This window comes from Passer montanus, unplaced genomic scaffold, assembly GCF_014805655.1.
Source record: "Passer montanus isolate IOZ18808 unplaced genomic scaffold, ASM1480565v1 scaffold142, whole genome shotgun sequence".
In the NCBI taxonomy this organism is placed as follows: domain Eukaryota; kingdom Metazoa; phylum Chordata; class Aves; order Passeriformes; family Passeridae; genus Passer; species Passer montanus.
In genome coordinates, this window is record NW_024361164.1 from 695655 (window position 1) to 718549 (window position 22895).

The window sequence follows — 22895 nt, forward strand, 5'->3', positions numbered from 1 at the left end:
GCTGGAGGGGTAAACTGAGGCACCAGGACCCCAAAGAACCACAGGGGCTCGGTCAACATCCAATTTATTGACGGTGGGGAGGGGTCAGGGGGGAATTTGGGGAAGGGGAGGGACAGGGTGGGGGGGGGGGACAGGGGGGGGGGGGGGGGGGGGGGGGTCAGGTCCCCCCACCCCATCAGGGTGCAGGGAAGTGCCACTGCTCCTACTGGGACAGAACCAGTCCCTTGCTGGGATGGGGGCACCCCGGGGGCGGGTGGGCACTTTGGGGGGGCGCTGAGGGAACAACAGGCGCTGCTCCAACCCCCCCGGCTCCGTCCCCAAGTGCCACCACGGCGGGGACACCGGGACACACCCACATCCCACACTTCCCGAGGAACCCAAAGAACCGGGATGCCAAACACCCCCCGGGGCACTCGGGGACTCCTCGAGGGTGGGGCTGAGGGGTCCCGGGGGGCCCGGGGGGGCTCAGGGCACGCGGTAGGTGGAGGTGTTCTTGGGCTCGGTGCTGGGCACGCACCAGTCCCCCGCCTCCTGGCTGGCCTGGTAGTGCCGCCACGCCGACTTGTTGTACACGGGCAGCCGCTCCACCGAGTCCGTGGACAGCGCCTGGGGGGCACAGGGGGCTCAGCGAGGGTCCTGAGCCCCCCCAGGGGCAGCTCTGGGGACAGGCACCCACCTTCAGGTAGATGACGGCGTCGGTGCCGAAGCCCTCCATGGAGAAGAGCTGCAGGTCCCCCTGGAAGTACTTGGCGTAGAGGCGGGAGATGGGCAGCCCGTAGCCAAAGCCGGCCTGGGGGGGACAGGGGATTGGGGTGGGGGGGTCCCCAGGACTGGGGGGGCACCCCCAGGGCACCCCCGGCCTCTCCACAGTGCCCCGAGAAGTGCCAGGAGTGTCCCTGGCACTGCCAGCGGTCACGGGGGCACGGTCAAAGGGTCCCCATGCCACTCAAAGTGTCCCCACACCACCCCAAAGTGTCCCCGTGCCACCCCAAAGTGTCCCCATGCCATGATAAAGGGTCTCCATGCCACCCTAAAGGGTCCCACTGTAACCCCAAAGTGTCCCCATGCCACCCCAAGGTGTCCTCGTGCCAGCCTGAAGTGTCCCCATGCCACCATAAAGGGTCCCCCTCCCACCATAAAGGGTCCCCATGCCACCATAAAGGGTCCCCCTGTCACCCCAAAATGTCACCATGCCACCCCAAAGCATCCCCACATCACATCCAAGCCTACCCAAGTGTCCCTGTGCCACTTCCAAGCACCCACATGCCACCAAATGTCCCCATGCCACCCTAAACATCCCCAAAATGTCACAGGCCAGCTGAAACCTCCCAGTGCCACTCCAGCCCACCCCAATCCCCCCCAAAACCCCCCCAGGCCCCTCCGACCACCCCCAAACCTCCCCATGCCACCCCCAAAGCACCCCCTGCCACTCCAGGTCCCCAAACGACCCCCAAACCTCCCCAGCCCCCCTCAGCTGCAGCCCCCTCTCCCTGTCCCCCTCCCCACGAGGGTCCCCAGCCCCTGGGGGGGGGTCACGTACCAGGGGGGCCCCCCCGGAGCCCAGCTGGGGGGTGGGGGCTGTCGAGTACATGTAGCTGAAGAGCCGCTCGATCTTCCTCAGGGGCACCCCCATGCCCCTGTCACTCATCTGGGGACACCAGAGCAGGTGACAACGCTGCTCCTGCGCCCCCTCCCCACATCCCCCCTGCCCAGGGCGGGCTGGGGTCCCTCACCCGGATGGACAGGTCCTCCTGGCCCAGGGCCACCATCACCCTGATGGCCGGCAGCCGGGGGCTGTTCTCGTGGCTCTCCACCGTGGCTCTCATGGCATTCTGGGGACACAGAGCCCCGGGGGGGTCAGGGGGTGCCCCACAGCCCCCCGGGACCCCCCCCAAAGGGCTGGGCTACCTTGAAGAGCTCGAAGAGCATGTGGTACAGGTGGGACGGGACGTAGACGATGCTCACGGGCTGCTCAGCGTTGCAGGCTGGGGGGGACACTGGCATTGGGGGGGACAACCCTGACCCTAAACCTGCCCCAGCTCTGAAAGGGCCACCCGAGAATCCCCCCACCACAGGGACCCCCACACCTAGATAAGCCAAATATCCCCCTGCCACAGAGACCCCAACCCTAAAGAAGCTGAGAACGCCCTGAAATAGGGACCCAGAACCAGCCACACAAAAATCCTCCTGCCCCAGGGTCCCCAACCCCAAAGGAACCACCCGAGAATCCCCAACCCCAAAGGAGCCACCCACGATCCCCCTGCCTGGGCCCCCCCTGTCCCCTCACTGCCACTGTTCCCTCAGCCCTGCTGTCCCCTCAGCCCCCTGTCCCCTCAGCCCCGCTGTCCCCTCACTGCCACTGTCCCCTCACCGTTGACCTCCTCGATCTCCAGCTCAGGCGAGGCCATGTAGTATTTGTCACACAGCAGCTTGGCCATGTTGTAGGCGTCTGGCAAAGGGGGGGACAGAGGGCTCAGCACCCCCAGGACTCCTTTGGGGTCCCCCACCCCCAAACGTTCCCCATTCCCACAGATCCTGGGGACGTTCCTGGCGTCTCCTGCACCGACTGCACAGCTCAGGGGACAGTGTGGCTGAGGCCACCCCAAACGTGTGATGCGAGTGGCACCAGGGGGACTTTCAAGCAAACCCCACCCCCCAAGTGCCCCCGCTGTGGGGGTGGGACCCCAGAGCCCACCAACCTCTCACCACGTTGGCCACGTTGCAGTGGGGGTCGATGCTCCCGATGTGTTTGGGGTGCGCAGGGTTGGTGCTGCCATCGAAGAGCAGGGCTGGGGAGGGGACAGCGAGCTGGGGGCACCCCAGGGACACCCCCAGGGACCCCCAGGACACCCCCAGGGCACCCTGGGGCTGTGGGGGGAAACATTTGACACTGGGGAGACGTGCAAGACAGGATCCCTGGGGTTAGTGGGGACCCTCAGGACAGACCCCTGGGGTTAGGAGAGGACCCTTGGGGCAGGGAGAACCTTGAGGAGCTCCCTGGGGCTGGGAGGACCCTTGGGACAGACCCCTGGGGACACCCAGTGATGATGGGGACCCTCAGAACAGACCCCTGCGGTTGGGGGGGACCCCTGGGACAGATCCCTGGGGATGGGGGAACCCTCAGGACAGACCCCTGGGGTTGGTGGGGACCCCTGGGACAGACCCCTGGGGTTGGTGCAGACACTCAGGACAGACCCCTGGGGATGGGGGGACCACTGGGACAGACCCCTGGGGCTGGTAGGACCCTCAGGACAGACCCCTGGGGACCCTCGGGGGGCTCTGGGACCCCCGGGCCGGCAGCCCCCAAGCTCACTGTGCTGGTTGATGAGCATGCGGATGGAGATGCGGCTCAGGTAGAAGCGGTCCAGGAAGTACTGGATGTTCTGGTTGGACACGGGGTCGTCCCCGTACGTCTCCTTGTACTCGATCACCCCCTGCGCCATGGTGGGGACAACGTCGTTGTGCCGGTTCCTGATTGTCACCAGCGCGTTGGTGAACCTGCGCAGGGACAGGGACAGCGCTGGGGACACCCACAGAGGGACAGGGACAGTGCTGGGGACAGGGACAGCGCTGGGGACACCCACAGAGGGACAGGGACAGCGCTGGGGACACCCACGCAGGGACAGGGACAGCGCTGGGGACACCCGCACAGGGACAGGGACAGCGCTGGGGGCGCCCCCAGAGGGGAAGGGACAGTGCTGGGGACAGGGACAGCGCTGGGGACACCCACAGAGGGACAGGGACAGCGCTGGGGACACCCACACAGGGACAGGGACAGTGCTGAGGACACCTGCACAGGGACAGGGACAATCCTGGGGACAGGGACAGTGCTGGGGACACCCACGCAGGGACAGGGACAGCGCTGGGGACACCCACACAGGGACAGGGACAGTGCTGAGGACACCTGCACAGGGACAGGGACAGTGCTGGGGACAGGGACAGTACTGGGGACACCTGTGCAGGGACAGGGACAGGGACAGTGCTAGGGACACCTGTGCAGGGACAGGGACAGGGACAGTGCTGGGGACACCCGCCCCGGGCACAGCCCCGCTCCAGGCCAGGATCCCCGGGAGCTGCAGGCACTGCCAAAACCCGGAGCGGGCTCCTGTGGCACCTCAGGGTGACACCAGCGCGGCTCTGGGAGGAGGTGACACCCCGGGACTGGGGACAAGGACACGCCGTCACCTCCCGACTCACTGTCCCAGCGTGGCTTGGTCCTCGGGGTCCCTGTCGTGGAATTCCATGATGTCCAGCAGGCTCTGCACGTACCTGGGGGGACACGGTCATCCCCCAGCTGGCACCCCCAAGCAGAGTGACCCCAGGTGGCACCACGCAGGGCCAGGGGCTGGCACCCCTCAGCCCAGGCCCCCACCCCAAAATCTGCTGCACCAGAGTCACTGTCCCACCGCACTGCTGGCACTTGGGGACACCTGGGGACACTGCCCCTCTGATGGGGCTGGGGCTGTGATGGGGTGGCACGGCCGGATCCCGCTGGCAGCAGCCCAGGACACCGGACAAACAACGTGTCACGTGGTGGCCAGCAAAAAAGCCACACTGCTGGCACTGGCATGGGGACGTGGCACTTAAAGGGACACTCAGACCCACGCAGGACAGGGACATCCTGTGGCACTGGTGTCCCCCCTGCTGGCTGGGGACACCCCGCTGGCACAGGAGTGTCCCCAAAGGACCTGCAGCCCGTGTCACCCAAGGGCACGGCGTGGCACCAGCTGGGGAGTGCCCTGCCTGTCACCCCTCCCTGTGTCCCCCCGGTGCCAGCTGGTGACAGCTGTGGGACACAGTGGTGGTGGCACCCGAGGTGACAGCAGAACCCCCGAGGCAGTGACAGGAGCCACGGTGGCAATGGGAGATGTGCAGGGGACCCAGGAAGGTGACAACAAGTAAACCCGTGGCAGTGTGACCCCAGGCGAGTGGCAGTGCTGGCACCCCCAGCGGTGCCATCTGCCCGGCCGGCGCAGGAGCGCGGGTGGCAGTGCCAGCAGCCCCCTGGCAGTGTCCCCGTGTCCCCGAGGGCCACACTGACCAGCTCTGCACCAGCTGCACGGAGGGCGTGCGCAGCACCCGGTCCGGGAGCAGGTTGATCTCCTTCATGATGTTGGAGAGGCGCACGGGCAGCTCCTGGCGCAGGAAGGCGAACGACGTCTTCTCACAGGCATTGCTGGAGCCTGGGGACACGGGGGGACACAGGGGGACACGGGGGGGCACAGGGGGACACGGGTGAGCCCCCCAGAGCCAGCGCTGGCGGCACTGCCACCCCTCTGGCAGCAGGGACAGGGGACAGCAGCAGGTCCTCATCCTTGGCTGGGGGACACTGGGGGACTCTGGGGGGGGGACAGGGAGGGCTGAGGTGGGGACAGTGCTCAGCCCACTGGGAGGACAGGCTGGGTGCCCAGTGCCACCCAGAACAGCCCAAACTGGGGCTGGGAGACCCCCGAGTGCAGCTGGGATGGGAGAAGGAGCTGGGCCAGCACCAGAAGCCAGAGCAGGTCCAGGGGTCCCCAGGGACACGGAGAGGGGTCCCCAACCAGGAGCTGTGCTGGGGGGGCACAGCTGACCCCAAAGGGCTGGAGGGGCAGGTCCCTGGGGACAAGGGACACGGGGATGGAGCTGGGGGGACAGGGAGTGCAGCCCCCAGCCCCTGTCTGGGGAGCAGGGGACAAGAGGGGGCCAGGCTGGGTGACAGCCATGGGGGGACATCCCCCCACCCCGGGGGCATTGGAGAGGATTGGGGGGTCCCAGCTGCCCACCGGGGGGGCCAGGCCGGTGCAGGGCCGGGGGTCCCTCACAGGGGGTATTTACTGGGGGGGGGGGTCAGGATGTGCCCCAAATGAGGGGGTCTGGAGAGGGGCAGAGGGGACGCCCCCAAAAGGGGCCTGTGAGGAAACCACATCCCAACCCCACTTATTCACCCGGGGGGCGCTGCTAAATCCCCCCGCCCCCAATAACAACGGGATATTGGGGGGGGGGGTCAGGGTTAGCACACCCTCAGTGAGGGGGGGGCAGGCCCAGAGCCCCCCGGGGTTACGGGGCGCGGAGGGGAGAAACTCCCTGGGAAGGGTTCGGGTTTCCCGGAAAGGGGGTGTGAAGGAATTCCCGGGCAGGGGGGGCAGGAATTCCCGGGAAGGGGTCGGGAATTCCCGGGGCTGTGCCCGGAGCTCCCTCCCCTCACAGCGCCCTCACACCGGGTGTCCCCGCCGAGGGGTGTCCCGGTGCCGGATCAGGGTGGGGGTCCCGACGCTGGGCCGGGGTCGCGGTCGCGGTCGGAGGTGGGGGGGGTTTCCTTTATTTACCGAAGTCCAGAAACTGCTTCATGGAGAGCGGCGACGGTGAGAACTTGCTGAAGTGCTCGATGTAGGTGGGGACGCCGGCCAGCGCCGCGCGCTTCCCGAGGCACCGCAGCAGCCGCATGGCCCCGCTGTCGCCTCAGGGTCCCCTCAGGGTCCCCTCGGTGCCGCCTCAGGGTCCCCCCGTTGTCCCCTCAGGGTCCCCTCAGGGTCCCCTCAGCGGCCCCCAAACCCCCGGGCCCGGCCCCGCCCCCGCCGCGCCGCGCGCAAACAACACACCCGCTGTCAATCAACGAACCCAGCCAATCAGCGCCCGTTAAGCACAAACCCCGCCCCTCCCCAGTGCGTGTCCTGCTTCACCGCTGGGCACGCCTCGCTGTCAATCACTGTGAGCCACGCCTCTCAGTGCCGTTAATGCTGCCGGCCTCGCTGTCAATCTCCGTTAGCCACGCCCCTTGATGAAGTTAATGCCGCCCGCCCCGCTGTCAATCACTATGAGCCACGCCCCTCAGTGGAGTTAATGCTGCTCGCCCCGCTGTCAATCTCCGTTAGCCACGCCCCTCAGTGGAGTTAATGCTGCCCGCCCCGCTGTCAATCTCCGTTAGCCACGCCCCTCAGTGGAGTTAATGCTGCTCGCCGCCCGCCCCGCTGTCAATCACTGTGAGCCACGCCCCTCAGTGGCGTTAATGCTACCCGCGCCGCTGTCAATCTCCGTTAGCCACGCCCCTTGATGAAGTTAATGCCGCCCGCCCCGCTGTCAATCTCCGTTAGCCACGCCCTTCAGTGGAGTTAATGCTGCTCGCCCCGCTGTCAATCTCCGTTAGCCACGCCCCTCAGTGGAGTTAATGCTGCCCGCCCCGCTGTCAATCTCCGTTAGCCACGCCCCTAATGGAGTTAATACTACCGGCCCCGCTGTCAATCATCGCGCGCCTCGCGGCCAATCAGCGCTCGCTCTGCTCTTGGCCCCGCCCATCCTGGGGCTAACCCCGCCCCTCGCTGACGCAGCGGCGCTCATTTGCATAACCGGGGCTCCCATCAGCCCCTCGGCGGTCCCAGACCCCTTCCCGGGGTGTTTTTGGGGGTCTTTGAGCCTTTCCCGATGGTTTGGGGGGTCTGAGCCCACCCCAACCCTAGCGTTACCCCCCCGGGTTCCTCATCTCCGGGGCCGGCTGGGGGCTGGGGGCGCGGGACCCCCTCGCCAGCCGCCCCCGGTACCGAGCGGACGCCGGGGCTCGACACCGAAAAACCGAAACACGGAATAATTTAACCCCGCGGGGCGGGACAGCGACCCCCGGGGCGGGGATGGGGGGGACACGGCCTGAAGCGCTGCACCCCCCGAGGCAAAGCGGCGAGAACAGCAGGAGGGGGCTGGGGTCGGCAGGGGAGACCCCCGCGGGGTCTGGGGTCGGCAGGGGAGACCCCCGCGGAGTTTGGAGGGGGAGACCCCCGCGGGGTCTGGGGTGAGGAGGGGGTGCAGGAGGGAACGAGCTCCCCCAAACCCCCCGGGGAAAGCAGAGGGGTCCCGCACCCATTGCCGAGGGGAGGGCGGCGAGCGTGTCCCCAGGGGCCGGGCCGTGTCCCCAGGGAGGCTGGGGACAAGGGACAAGGCACAGGGAGGCGGCGAGCGGAGTGTCTGCGCCGGGGGGGGGGAAGGCACTCGGTGGGGCCAGCAGCACTTCGGGGAGCGGGGCGGGCAGGGGGCACAGCTGGGGGGTCGCCCCCACAAGCGTGCAAGGCACGAGCGTGCAAGAGCCCCCCGGGAGGGGCTGCGGGAGCCCCCCGGGACAACCGGGAGGGGCTGCGGGAGCCCCCTGGGTGAGCGGGATGGGCTGCGGGAACCCCCCGGGACAACCGGGAGGGGCTGCGGGAGCCAAGGCCGGCGGCGGCCGCGTCCGAGGGGCAGGGGCAGGGGGAGATGCGCTTGTGCAAAGTCAGAGCCCCCCTGGCAGGGGCCGGGCGGGGGCTGGGGGTCAGTAGTACTTGTCCGGCTCCTGCCACTTGGTCACCCAGAGCTTCTTGCGGCGGCGGCGGGGCAGGAGCCCCCCGGGCTGGTAGCGCTGCTCCTGCCGGATCCGCACCGCGTGGTACTTGGGCATGATCCGGTAATAGCGGGTCCGCTGGAAAAAGTCACACTGCGGGGGGGACACAGAGGGGACACGGGGTCAGTGAGGGGCTGGAGAGGGTCCGGGAGAGGCAGAGAGACCCCCGAGGCGGCGGAGAGCAGAGCAAAGGGAGCGGCGATCCTGGAGAGCCCGGAGGGACCCTGCGGGACAGAGGAAGAGGAGAGGAGGCTGGAGAGGAGGAAGACGCCGCCGCAGCCCGGCCCCACGGGGCATTACCAGGCGGGCCCGGGGGGGCACGGGGCGCGCCCCCCGTTAGTAGTCGTCCGTGAGCCGCTCGGTTTCCGACGGCTGGATCCTCATCTCCGCCTTCTGCCCCTTGGCCTCGTACATGGCCCGGGTGTTGGCCCGCCGGAAGAACCCGCACTGCAGGGAAGGGGACAGGGTCAGGGGGGCGGGACAGGGGCTGGGGGGGTCCTGGGTACCCCCCCCGCAGGTGGGGGGAGCGGGGCAGGGAGATGCCCCACAGGGATGCCGTGGGGTGGGGGGTCCTGCGGACCCAGCGACCCCTCCTGGGGGCTTCAAGCAGCTGGGGGAGCCCCCCGGGGGCTCTGGGGGTCCCCCATCCCTGCAGCACAGCCACAGGGAAGGAGGTCCAGCCCCGCTTTGGGCGCACACCCCAAAGTGTTTTGCACCCCAAGACACGCTGGGAATGTCTCTGCTCCTCTTCCTCCTCCCTCTCCAGCCGGGAATCTTCCTCCCGGGGGGGCACCTGCCACTTGGGGACACCTGTCACCCGCGGGGGACACCTTCCAGCTGAGGGGACACTCCTCCAGCCGTGAGTGCCTCGCACCCCTCGCCGGGCAGGGAGGAGGTGGCCACGGGTGACACGAGCCCGTCGGGTCCCAGCGCGGCTCCTGCACCCCCTCCTGCCCGGGAAGGGGATTTGGGACCCCCCTCACCTTCCAGAGGAGGAGGATGATGAGCCCCAGCAGCAGCAGCCCCGCTGCCACCGACACCAGCACCAGCCAGAGCGCGATCTCGGCCGGCTGCTCCTCCTGCAGCTCCGAGTCCACGTCCACGGAGAACTGCGGGGTGGGAAGGGGCTCGTGGGGCTCGGGGCTCCAGTGGCCCAGTCCCGCCCAGTGTGCCCCAGTGGTCCCCAGTCCCGCCCAGTGTGCCCCAATCTGTCCCAGTCCCGCCCAGTCTATCCCAGTCTGTCCCAGTCCCACCCAGTGTGCCCCAATCTGTCCCAGTCCCGCCCAGTGTGCCCCAGTCTGTCCCAGTCCCACCCAGTCTATCCCAGTCTGTCCCAGTCCAGCCCAGTCCAGCCCGGTCGGGCCGGCGTGGCTCACCCGCACCGTGTGGTTCCTCATGCTGATGGTGGGCACCTGTGAGCGCAGGAACAGCGTGGCCGTGCCCGCCACCTTCACACGGTCAAAGTCCCGGAACTCCTGGGGACAGGGGGACACGCTGAGGGACAGGGACAGCATGGGACACACAGGGGACAGCACTGGATGAGGGAGGGGATGTGGATGATGAGAGGGACGTGGATGATGATGGGGACGTGGATGATGATGGGGACATGGATGAGGGAGGGGACATGGATGAATGGATGATGATGGGGACATGGACAATGATGGGGACATGGATGATGATGGGGACATGGATGATGACAGACACACGGCTGATGGCTGACACACGGACAGAGGGGGGACACAGGTGACAGTAGGGACACACGGGGGTGCCTGGAGCTGCTGAGCCGAGCCCTGGCAGACCCGGGGCCCGGTTTAACAGCGCCCCAGCCCAGCCCCGAGCCCGCAGCCCCGACTGACCTTGATGACGGGGACGTGGATGATGACGGGGACATGGATGAGGGAGGGGACATGGATGAAGGAGGGGACATGGACAATGATGGGGACATGGACGATGACAGACACATGGCTGATGGCTGACACACGGACAGAGGGGGGACACAGGTGACAGTAGGGACACACGGGGGTGCCTGGAGCTGCTGAGCCGAGCCCTGGCAGAGCCGGGGCCCGGTTTAACAGCGCCCCAGCCCAGCCCCGAGCCCGCAGCCCCGACTGACCTCGATGAAGGTGCTGTTCCAGACGCGGGCGCGGAGGCTGAAGCTGGAGGGCAGCTGCGTGTGCAGCAGGGGACACTCGAGCCACACGCAGCGCGCCGTGCCCGCCGAGCAGCTCTGGGGGACACGGCGGTCAGGGGGGCACCGGGAAGCAGCGGGGACAGTGACCCGGGAGGGGGGATGTGCTGCCCAACCCCCCTGCCCCTGCAGCCCCCACTCACCAGCACCGCCTCGGACCTCGGGCGCCGGCCGGTGGCCAAGGTGACAGGGGGCTCACCCGGCTCGGGGGGCTCCAGCTCCCGCCTCTGCCGGGCTGGAGCCTGGTCCTGCAGCAGCTGAGGGGGGACACGAACCCCGTCAGGGCCGTGCCGGGGGGCTGAAGGACCCCGTGGTGGGGCAGGGGCACGCCCCGGGGGCAGTGGGTGACTCACGGTGAGGTTGAGGGGGTTGACGAGCCCCCCGGGGGGGTGACACGTCTCGTTGCCGTTCACCAGGATCTCGGTGGGGTAGAGGAGCCATTTGCCGTTGGGGATCTCGTAGGGCCACTCAAACCCCAGCAGGATGGTGCCCAGCGTGCCCAGGGACTCGCCTTTGGTGGTCACCTGCAGGCAGGGCGGGAGGGGCAGTCCAGCATTCCCAAATCTGCCTGCCTCCCCATTCCCAAATCCCCTTCCCTTCCTCGTTGCCAAATCCGCTTCCCTCCCCATTCCCAAATCCACTTCCCTCCTCCATCCCCAAATCCACCTCCATCCCCAAATCCGCTTCCCTCCCCGTTCCCAAATCCCCTTCCCTTCCTCGTTGCCAAATCCGCTTCCTTCCCGCATTCCCAAATCCGCTTCCCTCCCCATTCCCAAATCCCCTTCCCTTCCTCGTTCCCAAATCCGCTTCCTTCCCGCGTTCCCAAATCCACTTCCCTCCCCTGTCCCCAAATCCGCTTCCCTCCCCGTTCCCAAATCCGCCTCCCTCCCTCCCCGGCCTTGCCCAGCTCACCTGGAAGTCGAAGGTGAGGGGGCTGCCCACGTCCTGCTCCTGCTTCATGGCCGACTCGCCCACCACGGTCCCGCTGAAGTAGGACTGGATGTGGGAGGAGGCTCTGGGAACGGGAACGGCGTGAGGGGCACAGGGGACACCCCACGGCTGCCCCGGGCCCGGGACACGGAGCGCTGGCACAGCCAGACTCGGGGGGGGGACACAGAGGGGACACAAAGAGGGGCAGGGGACACAGAGAGGGGCAGGGGACACAGAGGGGTCAGGGGACACATAGAGGGTGCAGGGGACACAGAGAGGGTGGAGGGGACACAGAGGGGGTGCAGGGGACACAGAGAGGGGCAGGGGACACAGAGTGGGTGGAGGGGACACAGAAGGGTCCAGGGGACACAGAGGGGTCCAGGGGACACAGAGGACACAGAGAGGTGCAGGGGACACAGAGGGTGCAGGGGACACAGAGAGGGTGCAGGGGACACAGAGGGTGCAGGGGACTCACATGCTCAGCGAGGACTGGATGCTGTAGTCCACCAGCAGCTTGGCCAGCACGGGCTGCAGATCCTCCTGGGTGCTCTGCCTGCCGGGGCACCGGGATGGGGCACCGGGATGGGCACCTCCCCGGTGCCACCGGGACCCTCCCTGCCCCCGTCCCCGCCCTTCCCACTCACGTGGACAGGTCCAGCCACACCGCCACCTCCCGCGTGTCCAGCATGATCCCGATGGCTTCGAAGGTGATGGTCAGCTCTGCCTGCACGCAGGGGCACAGGGAGCACTCAGCCCTGCTGAGCCCCCCGGAAGGGCGGGGGCAGCAAGGGGCAGCTGGGGCAGCTGGGGGCAGGTGGGCACAGCTGGGGGCAGCTGGGGCATGTGGGGGCAGCAGGGGCTGTTGGGGCAGCTGGGGCAGGTGGGCACAGCTGGGGCAGCAGGGGGAGCTGGGGGCAGGTGGAGCAGTTGGGGGCAGGTGGGCACAGCTCAGGGCAGGTGGGGGCAGCAGGGGCAGCTCTCACCCTCTGGTTCCTCTTGAAGGGGTTTCCCAGCTCGCACAGCACCGTCTCCCCGAAGGTGCAGGCTCCGCTCTGGGGAGGACAAGGGGGTCAGGAAGCTCCTGGCCGAGCCCGGCCGCTCCCGGGGGGACTCGGGGCCCCAGTGCCCCCCGTACCGGGCGGACGGAGGAGGGCAACAGGCTGGGGGGCACGGTGACGTTCAGCAGGGCCTCGTGGGCGTCCTCGCCGTTCCAGGGCGCCGTGGGCACGTTGGTGATGTTGATGCTCAGGTGCAGCTTGCGCACGTCCCGGCTGTACTGCAGCACCTGCGTGCCGTTCACCCTGCGCGCACAGCGGGGTCGGCGTGGCACGGGACACACGTGGCACGGGGATACAACATGGTACAGGGACACACGTGGCATGGGGACACGCGTGGCACGGGGACAAATGTGGCACAAGGACACAGGTGGCACAGGGACATCCCATGGCACAGGGACACAACATGGCACAGGGGCACAACGTGGCATGGGGACACATGTGGCACAGGTGGCACAGGGACATCCCATGGCACAGGGACAAACGTGGCACAGGGACATCCCGTGGCACAGGGACACACGTGGCACAGGGACACACGTGGCACAGGGACACACGTGGCACAGGGACACACGTGGCACAGGGACACACGTGGCACAGGGACACACGTGGCACAGGGACACACGTGGCACAGGGACACACGTGGCACAGGGACACACGTGGCACAGGGACACACGTGGCACAGGGACACACGTGGCACCGTGGCACAGGTGGCACAGGGATATCCCATGGCACAGGGACACAAGCTGGCACAGGGGCAAACATAGCACAGGGACACCCCATGGCACAGGGACATCCCATGGCACAGGGACAAACGTGGCACAGGGACATCCCGTGGCACAGGGACACACGTGGCACAGGGACACAAGCTGGCACAGGGGCAAACATAGCACAGGGACACCCCATGGCACAAGGACATCCCATGGCACGGGGACACAACGTGGCACAGGGACACAAGGTGGCACAGGGACACAAGGTGGCACAGGGACACCCCATGGCACAGGGACATCCCATGGCATGGGGACACAACGTGGCACAGGGACACACTTGGCACAGGGACACACGTGGCACAGGGACAAACGTCGCACAGTGACATCCTGTGGCACAGGAACAAATGTGGCACAGGGACACACATGACACAGGGACCAACATGGCACAGGGATACAACGTGGTACAGGGACACATGTGGTACAGGGACACACGTGGTATGGGGACACACGTGGCACAGGGATGCCCCATGCCAAAGGGACACCCCCGGGGGGATGAGGGGACACGCTCTGTGTCACCTGGGCAGCGGCTGGTTCTGCTCGGTGACGAAGCTGCTCCGCAGCTGGAGGTTGCTGTAGCACTGGTTGTCGGAGCCACATTCCTTCTGGAACTCGATCTGCAGGGACAGGGACGTCCCCTGAGCGGCTGCCACCCCCGGGGCACCCCAGGTGTCCCCCCCGCCGGCTCACCTTGGTCTCGTTCTCGTGGGACTGGTCCTGGTTGAGGACGGGGAAGGCGTCCAGGGAGTGGGGGCCCAGCTGGAAGGTTCTGGGCCTCTCCAGCAGGGAGTAGTTCATGGAGAGCACGATGGGGTGCAGCTTGTCCCGGACGTTGTCCTGCGGGGGTGGGAACCACACACAGACCCTGCCTGGACCCAAACTCAGCTCCAGCCACGGCTGGGGAACCCCTCTGCTGCTGCAGCCAGTGAGAGACCCCAGAGAGTGATCACAGGGATGGAGGGATGGAGGGATGGATGGATGGATGATGGATGGATGATGGATGGATGGATGGATGGATGGATGATGGATGGATGGAGGGAGGGAATGAGGGAGGGAAGGACGGATGATAGATGGAGGGAAGGACGCTCACCACCAGCAGGAGCTCCTGGGACTGGCAGCGGGTGTCGGGCATGGAGAAGTCCCCGGTGTAGGTGGCAGATTGGGACCCCGAGAACCTGACCCTGGGCGGGTGCCGGTCCTTGTCGGCCTCCAGCGTGTACTGCAGGGCTGGGGGACAGCACCAGTTGTCCAACACCCCCCACAACGTGTCCCCATGTCCCCGTGTCCCTCCAGCACCCCCACTCACTGATCCTCTCGCTGTAGTTGGGGTCCCCCGCGCTCTGGTTGTAGGAGAAGCACAGGGTCACCGTCATGCTGCGGGGACAAAGGGGGTGTGAGCCAAGCCAGGGGTGCCACCAGCAGCCACGGGGACACCGGGGACACCTGGGACTCACCAGGACTTGGGCGTGCACTGGGCAGGGTCCACCTTGCTGGGGGTCACCGTGAAGGTCTTGTCCAGGATGTTGATCACGGGCCGGGCTCTGGGCAGGGATTGGGCTGGGCTGAGCCCCCCTGCTCCATGCCCGCCCCAGGGGTGGCAGGGGTGGCAGGACACTTGTCCCCTGTCCCCGTGGCTGTACCTGAGCAGCACGACTCTCTCGCTGAGGCTGCCCACCAGCAGGTCCGGGTAGGAATTCCCATCCATGTCCAGCCCCCCGCTCAGCGAGTACCCGAAGGTTTTGATCTTGGTGGGGCCCAGCTCTGCCCCGCTGATCACCTGGATTTGGGGGGCAGGGGGGTCTCAGCCGGTGCCCTGGAGTGGGGGTCTCGGGGGGTGTCCACAGGCCTGATCTGGGGAGGGGTCCAGGCCTGGGGGTCCCCGGGGCCGTTACCTGCCGGGGTCGGTCCCGCAGCCCCTGGGCGCTGCTGTGGTAGATGTAGACCTTGCCAGGCCCCTCGAAAGGAGCCCCCACGGCGATATCTGGGGGGACAAGAGCAGGGTCAGCCCCCAGACCCCAAACTCCAGCCCCAGCCAGGCAGCCCCGGCCATGTGTGGGGTCCCCCCTTCCTGTGAGACCCCCCAAACTCAGCACAGGTGGGAGGGAGGGATGGACAGAAGGAATAACGGGGCAATCAGGACCTCCAACCTACCCCCATCTCCTCCCCTTCACCCCACACCTCTCCAGAGACCCCCCCACACCCCCTCCTTCCCTGAGCCCCCCCGTGGCTCCCCAAAAAGCGCTTCCCCACGAAAGAGCTCACCCTGGAACCCGTCCTGGTTGATGTCCCCGACGCTGGCCAGGGCGAAGCCGAAGCCGGAGTAGCTGGGCCCGGTGAGCACCAGGCTGGGGAGCTGCTGGAAGCCCCCGGCCTCGTTCATGTACACGAACACCGCGCCCCCCACCTCCTGCTTCCGCTCGAAGTAGTAGGGGGCCCCCACCACCAGGTCCTGCCACCTGCGGGGACAGCAGCGGGGTGCTCAGGGTGGGGCTGTGACACGGCCTGGAGACACAAAAAAAACCCCAAAAAAACCTCCCCAGCCCAGAGCTGGGATCCCAGGAGCTGCAGGGTGCTGCAGGTGAGACCCCTACCCTCAGGAGCTGTGGGATGTCCCAGGTGAGACCCCCACCCCTGGGAGCTGCAGGTGAGACCCCCTGGAAGCTACAGGATATCCCAGGAGAGACCCTCACCCTCAGGAGCTGTGGGATGTCCCAGGTGAGACCCCCACCCCTGGGAGCTGCAGGGTGCTCCAGGTGAGACCCCCACCCCTGGGAGCTACAGGATATCCCAGGTGAGACCCTCACCCTGGGTGAGCCCAGGGTGCCCCAGGTGAGCCCAGGGTGCCCCAGGTGAGCCCCAGGGTGCCCCAGGTGAGCCGGGGGTCGAGGCCCCTCACCCGTCGTTGTTGAGGTCGGCCAGGGCGAGGGCGCTGCCGAAGTAGGAGCCGACCTGCGGCCCGGGCAGCAGCAGGCTCCGGTTCAGCGTCTGCCGGGCGCCGCGGCTCAGCAGCAGCACGGCTCCGGTGTGCCGGTACCGCGGCGCGCCCGTCACCACGGTCACCGCGTCCCGCTGCAGCACCGCGCTGCCCACCTCGGCCGTGTACCCTGCGGGGGCCGCGTCAGGGGGGGCACGGGACCCCCGAGACCCCCTCGTGTGCCCCCCGAGACCCCGCACCCCGCCCTGGGCACCTCCAGCGCCGGGTGTCTCGGGGGGAGCGCTGGGAACTGCTCACACCCTCCTGAAGTGTCCCTAAGTGTCCCTAAGTGTCACTAAGTGTCCCTAAGTGTCCCCACGTGTCCCTCGTGCCTTTAACGTCCACACCCAAAGCTCGCAGCCCCCAAAGCTCCTCGTCAGCCCTTCTCCCTCCACGCCCGATGTCACCCCAATGTCACCACTGCCCCCCAGTCTCACCGTCCCAGGGGGGTCTTCAAGCCTCCCTGAGCCCCACCACCCCCCTAAATCCACCCCCTCCTCCTCGCCCCAAGCCCCCCCGGGGCTCCCCCACCTATGTAGGTGTTGCCGTTCCTCTTGTTGGGGTAGGAGAAGTCGTGCAGGTCCCACGTCTCCCGCTGCAGCATGTAATCCGTGCCTGGAGAGGGGAGGGGGCGTCACCCCGCAGCACCGGGGGTCCCACGGGGGCACGGGCACCTCGGGGTCCCACGGGGGCACGGGAACCTCGGGGTCCCACGGGGGCACGGGCACCTCGGGGTCCCATGGGGGCAGGGGCACCTCGGGGTCCCACAGGGGGATGGGAACCTCAGGGTCCCATGGGGGGTACGGGCACCTCGGGGTCCCACAGGGGCACGGGAACCTCAGGGTCCCATGGGGGGTACGGGCACCTCGGGGTCCCACGGGGGCACGGGCACCTCGGGGTCCCACAGGGGGATGGGAACCTCAGGGTCCCACAGGGGCACGGGCACCTTGGGGTCCCACAGGGGGATGGGAACCTCAGGGTCCCACGGGGACACAGGAACCTCAGGAACGGGGTCCCATGGGGGTCCCACGGGGGCACGGGCACCTCGGTCACCCCGCAGCACCGGGGGTCCCACGGGGGCACGGGCACCTCGGGGTCCCACAGGGGCACGGGAACCTCAGGGTCCCATGGGGGGTACGGGCACCTCGGGGTCCCACGGGGGCATGGGCACCTCGGGGTCCCACGGGGGCATGGGCACCTTGGGAACAGGGTCCCATGGGGGTCCCATGGGGCACAAATCCCCAGGAAAGCAAGTGTCCCCAAAGGTAAGCGGAACCCCCAGGAGAAGGGGTGACCCCAGGGGTGGCAGGTCCCCCCTGTGCCCCCCAAGGACCCTCACCCTGCCAGTTGTAGGCGCCGGGCGCCCCGAAGTAGATGATGTTGGCGCTGAAGCCGGCGCTGGTGCCCATCTGGCACATGCCGGTCTCGTCGGTGTCGGTGTTGGCGTTGCACATCTCGTTGTGGTACGTCTGCCACTCGTCGGCCAGGTCCAGGCGCAGGTCATTGCCCCGCACATAGCAGCGGCCGACCATGCGGCGCTGCGCCTCGGCGCCCGACCACAGCACCCGCGTGTAGCGGTGGGCACAGGCCTGGGGACAGGGACAGCTCAGGGACAGCTCAGGGACAGCCACAGCACCCGCGTGTAGCGGTGGGCACAGGCCTGGGGACAGGGACAGCTCAGGGACAGCCCAGGGACAGCTCAGGGACAGCCCAGGGACAGCCCAGGGACAGCCACAGCACCCGTGCGTAGCGGTGGGCACAGGCCTGGGGACAGCGGGGACAGGCAGGGGACAGCTCAGGGACAGCCCAGGGACAGGGGACGGCTCAGGGACTGACCACAGGACCCGTGTGTAGCGGTGGGCACAGACCTGGGGACAGCGGGGACACTGAGGTTCGGGGGACACCCCAAAGGTGTGGGGACACCTTTGGGGTGTCTCCTGTGTGTGTAAAGAACCAGGATCTGGGTGTGCAAGGATCTGGGGTCTGGGTGTGCAAGGATCTGGGCTCTGGGGGTGCAAAGCCCCCTGGCACCCCCGACTCACCAGGACCCTCCCCGGTGGCTGGCGCTGGCTGGCCACTGTCACCCCCAGCCACATGTCCTCGATGATGGCCTTGTCCGGCTCATCTGTGGGGGAACAGCCGGCCTGAGAGGGGGTCCCCGCTCCTGGGGGGGTTTTGGGGTGGTCGCACACCCCGGGGGGGGGTCACCCACCCTTGAGCTCGATGGCCAGGCGCTGGCAGTCGCGGGTGGTGGCACTCAGGGGACAGGCGTACACCGCGCCCGTCCGCGTCCCGTTCACCGGCTCCGCGTCCTGGGGGGCCCCCACCAGCAGCCTGGGGGGCACAAACGGGGCACGGGGGTGGGTGATGGGGGGCCAGGCCCAACCCCCCAAAGCCCTCCAGCTCATTTTGGTGGGTGCCCTGGGGAGGGGACACCGGAGCTGCTTCCCCAGAGTTTGTCACACCCTGACACCCCCAAATAACGGGGTCAGCCCCCTCTCCAGAGCTGGAAGGGAACACAGGGACCCCAAACAGCCTCAGGGACAGACTGACAGAGTCATTGCTCCCCCACTCCTTGCCAGCCCCCCTCCCATGGCTGAGCCCCCATCCCTGCGCATGGGGATGGGAAGAGGGGTCACAGTGACACCCCCCCCCCAAAACCTCGCTGCGCTGGCGGGGAAAACAAGAGGGAGGGGCTGCCCTAAACAGCGCCCGTGTAAACACCCCCGGCCCCCCCGGGCGGGCTTTGATCCGTCCGCAGCCCGGCACAGCTGCGGCGTGTCCGGCCGACAGCGCCAGGGAATGCTGACAGCGGGGGACAGAGCCCTGGACACCCTCGGGTGGGACAGACACCCCTCATCCAGGACAGACACCCTCATGTGGGACGGACACCCTCGTGTGGGATGGACACCCCTCATGTGACACAAACACCCCCAGCCCGGAGGGGCTCGGGCAGCTCGGGGCTGCCCCAGGACAGGCAGCACCTCCCGGGGGTGACCTCCCCCAGGCAGGGCAGTGCCATGGGGACACTGGCATTCCAGGCTGGATGTGCCCCCAGCCCCTTCAGGTGATGCTGAAGGCACCCCCACCCCAAAGGAAGATGCCGGGGACGCCAGGCAAGGCCCGTGGCCCTGGCAGGGAGCTGGCACGGCCGCAGGGCTCCGGAAGGGCCAGCCTTTCCGCCGGGAAGTCCTTCGGGAGCGCCGGGACAATGGCGTGAGGTGGCCGGGCTGCGCGAGGAAGCGCCTCCCTCTGGCAGCCGGGACACGGGGGGACACGGCACCCAGGACATGGCACCCAGGACACGGGGACACAGCACCCAGGACACAGGAGGAAGCGCCTCACTCTGGCAGGCGGGACACGGGGGGACACAGCACCCAGGACATGGCACCCAGGACACGGGGACACAGCACCCAGGACACGGGGACACAGCACCCAGGACACAGAGGGACACGGGGGGACACGGCACCCAGGACATGGCACTCAGGACATAAGAGGGGACACGGCACCCAGGACATGAGGGGGACACGGCACACAGGGCATGGCACCCAGGACACGGCACACAAGACATGAGGGTGACACGGCACCCAGAGCTGCTCACGGGGCACCGGTGTACCGAGCCGGCCAGTGCTCAGCAGGGCCACCAGCGAGGACAGAGCCAAGCGGGGCGGTCCCCCTTGTCCCCATCCCAGCCAGGACAGGAGGAGCGCCGCTGTCCCCCTTGTCCCCAGGCAGGACAGGACAGGAGGAGCGCCGCTGTCCCCCTTGTCCCCATCCCAGCCAGGACAGGAGGAGCGCCGCTGTCCCCATTGTCCCCATCCCAGGCAGGACAGGAGGAGCGCCGCTGTCCCCCTTGTCCCCAGCCAGGACAGGAGGAGAGCCGCTGTCCCCATTGTCCCCATCCCAGCCAGGACAGGAGGAGGAGGAGCAGGAGGGGGGGCCCGGCCCGCCCCCCGACATGGATGGCGCCGCGGGCCCCGGGCAGCCCCGCGGGCAGGGAGCGCCGGGCAGCCGAGCAATGCGGGGCCCGCAGCGGGCACGTCCGGGCGGGCCGGGCGCTGACTCAAAGCCCAGGCGCAGGAGGAATGCGGGGCCCCGGGCAGCCCCCGCCCCGGCACGCCGGGACCCCCTCGGGCCGGCTGAGTCAGCCCGCGGCTGCAGGTGGGGGGGGTTGGCACCGCTCACCCCAAAAGGGGGGTCCCGGGGGGGCTGCTCCCCGCAGGAATGCCAGGACGGGGGTGCCGCAAAGCGGGAAGGGAAGGAGGGGGTGACGGCTCCTGGTGATGCCAGCTCGGCACAAAGGAATCTGCCCCCCCCGGCTGCAAGGGGGGGCACAAGGGGCACCATTGTCCCCCCTTACCTGGGGGGGAAGTGACTCAGGGCAGCTGCCGTGACTCAGAGCTGGGGGGGTCCTGCCCCCACACCCCAAAACCCAGCGGGACCCGCGGCCCCGGCGGCGCCCCCAGGCTCCCCCGGTGGTCCCCGCGGGTCCCGGGGGGCGGGAGCCCACCCAAGGCAAGCAGCTCCGGCATGCCGCTGCCTCCAGCCAAGATTCCCGGCACGGCACGGCACGGCACGGCAGCCCACCCGCAGCTCCGCTCCTGGGAAAGGGGGAGTGCGGCACCTTCCCGAGCAGGGGGGGCACCCAGGGGCGGCCCCCACCCGGGGGATCCCGGGGAGCGGAGCGGGGGTTCGGGGGGGCCGGGAGCAGTTTGTGGCAGCGGTCCCGGGGGCACCGGGAGCTGCGCTTGTGCCGGAGATGGTCAGAGCGGCACGAGGGGGAGGCCGGGACGGGAGGGAAGCAGGAATGCGAGGCCGTGCTCCGTCCTAATCCGCCCTGGCTGCATGGAAGCGGGGGGGGGCTGGATGGAAGCCGGGGGGGCTCCCTGCCAGCGCCGGCTCAGCTGGGAGGGGGGGCCCTGCGAGGCTCCGGGCACCAGCACCCCAAACTGCGGCCCCCCCTGGGGTGGGAGAGGCGAGGATGGCAGAGAATCCCACCCGGGCACCTCAGCCCCCTCCCCAGGAAGCCCCTCACCCATCTCCCACCACGCTCCGGGGGGAGGGAGGAGCAGGAGGGGGGGCCCGGCCCGCCCCCCGCCCCCGGGGCTCCGTGTTTGCCAGGGGGGTCCCGGGCACGGAAATCCAGCGGGGAAGGGGCCGGGAGAGGGGGGCGGTTCCTGGAGGGATGATGGATGGATGGATGGATGGATGGATGGATGGATGGATGGATGGACGGACGGACGGCCCCTCGTCCGTTCCCCTCCTCCTGCCGAGCAGCCGCAGCCCCGCAGGACCCCGGCGGATTCGGGCCAAGGCAGGGGGAGCTCAGCCAGCTCCAGCAATCCGCAAAAGCCCGGCCGGGGGAGGGAAAGCCGGGCTCGCAGCCAGGAGAGCGCGCTCTCCTCAGCAGCAGCTGCAGCCAGGGAGACCCCCGAGCCCCGAGCCGAGCCTCCGCTCCCACAGCGCTGCAGGTCTGGGCGCTGCCTCCCCTCTGCCCGCAGAGTTTGGGGGGATCTTCGGCTTTCCTGGAAGGGATCAGCCGTGCCTCAGTTTCCCCTGGGCCGGGCTGAGCGGCTCCCGGCGGGAGCGGCTCCCGGTGGGAGCGGCCGGCGGAGCTCGGTAATGTCGGGAGCGCTGATAAGAGCCTCACCTGGCCGGGGAGGAGCGAGCAAACAAACCTTTGCTTGGGCACAGCACGGCACGGCACGGCACGGAACGGGGGGCTCCGGCAGCGCCCCGGCCCCGCCCGGCAGCTCGGGAGCGGCGGCGCTGCCCCCGGAGCGCCCCTCCGGTCCCGCCGCCGCCCCCACGGCCAGGACGGGAGCCAGCCCCCCCAAAGAGCGCGGACCCCCCCTCGGAGCGGCGGCAGGAAATGTCCCTTTCCTGTCCCCACCCTGCACCTGCGGGCTCGGGGCACCGCGGCCGCGCCCGGCACCGGGCCGCGACCCCCGGGGCCCCCCCCGGCATGGAGAGCACCCCCAATGCCCGGGGGGGTTCCGGCCCCGGGGCCGGCGGAGCCTCCGCGCCCCACCGGGACACGCCGGGACACGTGGCGCAGGTGCGGGGGTGGCACGTCCCTGTCACAGCCCCCCCGAACCGCCCCGGGGCCGTTCCCGGGAAGGCACGACCGGAGCTGTCCCGGTGCCGGCCGCGACCCCCGCCCGGTGCCCCCCGGTAGCACCGGGGCGGGCAGGGCCCGGCGGCGGGGGTGGGCCCGCGTGTCCCCCCGGGCACGGGGGGGTCCCGCAGCCCCCGGAGCCCCGCGGGGAGCGGCTCCGCGTCCCACGGCCCCGAATGCATCCCTGGAATGCGGCACACGCCGGGCCCGGCAGCTGCTGCCCGCCCGCCGCCCCCCCGGGAAAAACGGGAGCCCCGGGGGTCTCCGAGGAGCCCCCCGCAGGCGGGAGAGCCGCGGGACGGGGATCCAGCAGAAACCGTGCCCTTGAGGCGGACAAAGGCAGCCCAGCCCTGCGGCGGAGCCTTCGCCCGGCGCGGACGGCAATGCCCGGCCGGGAGCGGCACCGGGAGCGGCACCGGGAGCGGCACCGGGAGCGGGGACAGCGGGGACACGGCGCGGGGGCTGCCCCGGCTGAAAAGCGCTTTTGTGGGGCCGTGCCCGCGGCAGGAACCGCGGCCCAACAGG

At 68.8% G+C, this 22895-nt stretch overlaps 2 protein-coding genes across 4 annotated transcripts; both read right to left on the reverse strand.

Annotated features, from left to right (window-relative positions):
- Positions 1–142: 142 nt before the first annotated feature.
- PDK2 (pyruvate dehydrogenase kinase 2) lies at positions 143–6568 on the reverse strand. Of its 2 annotated transcripts, XM_039700595.1 has the most exons (11): positions 6309–6567; positions 5042–5183; positions 4198–4269; positions 3314–3498; positions 2700–2789; positions 2372–2449; positions 1909–1985; positions 1734–1832; positions 1541–1648; positions 677–790; positions 143–606 (listed from the first exon to the last, which is right to left on the reverse strand). In XM_039700595.1, the coding sequence occupies exons 1-11, from the start codon at positions 6424–6426 to the stop codon at positions 466–468; spliced, it is 1224 nt and encodes a 407-aa protein (XP_039556529.1). In that variant the 5' UTR covers positions 6427–6567; the 3' UTR covers positions 143–465. The 2 variants fall into 2 exon arrangements, with proteins under 2 accessions (XP_039556529.1, XP_039556531.1); XM_039700597.1 differs by lacking the exon at positions 2700–2789 and having other exon boundaries at positions 6309–6568.
- Positions 6569–7469: 901 nt separating this feature from the next.
- On the reverse strand, positions 7470–19054 carry ITGA3 (integrin subunit alpha 3). Of its 2 annotated transcripts, XM_039700594.1 has the most exons (25): positions 18465–19054; positions 18295–18377; positions 17592–17841; positions 16784–16867; positions 16175–16382; positions 15541–15734; positions 15171–15259; positions 14919–15055; positions 14733–14819; positions 14585–14652; positions 14369–14505; positions 13969–14115; positions 13798–13895; positions 12595–12760; positions 12443–12511; positions 12104–12183; positions 11935–12012; positions 11442–11544; positions 10883–11053; positions 10673–10786; positions 10455–10568; positions 9718–9816; positions 9325–9450; positions 8642–8788; positions 8296–8434 (listed from the first exon to the last, which is right to left on the reverse strand). In XM_039700594.1, the coding sequence occupies exons 1-24, from the start codon at positions 18658–18660 to the stop codon at positions 8678–8680; spliced, it is 3009 nt and encodes a 1002-aa protein (XP_039556528.1). In that variant the 5' UTR covers positions 18661–19054; the 3' UTR covers positions 8296–8434; positions 8642–8677. The 2 variants fall into 2 exon arrangements, with proteins under 2 accessions (XP_039556527.1, XP_039556528.1); XM_039700593.1 differs by lacking the exon at positions 8642–8788 and having other exon boundaries at positions 7470–8434.
- Between the last annotated feature and the right edge of the window lie 3841 nt (positions 19055–22895).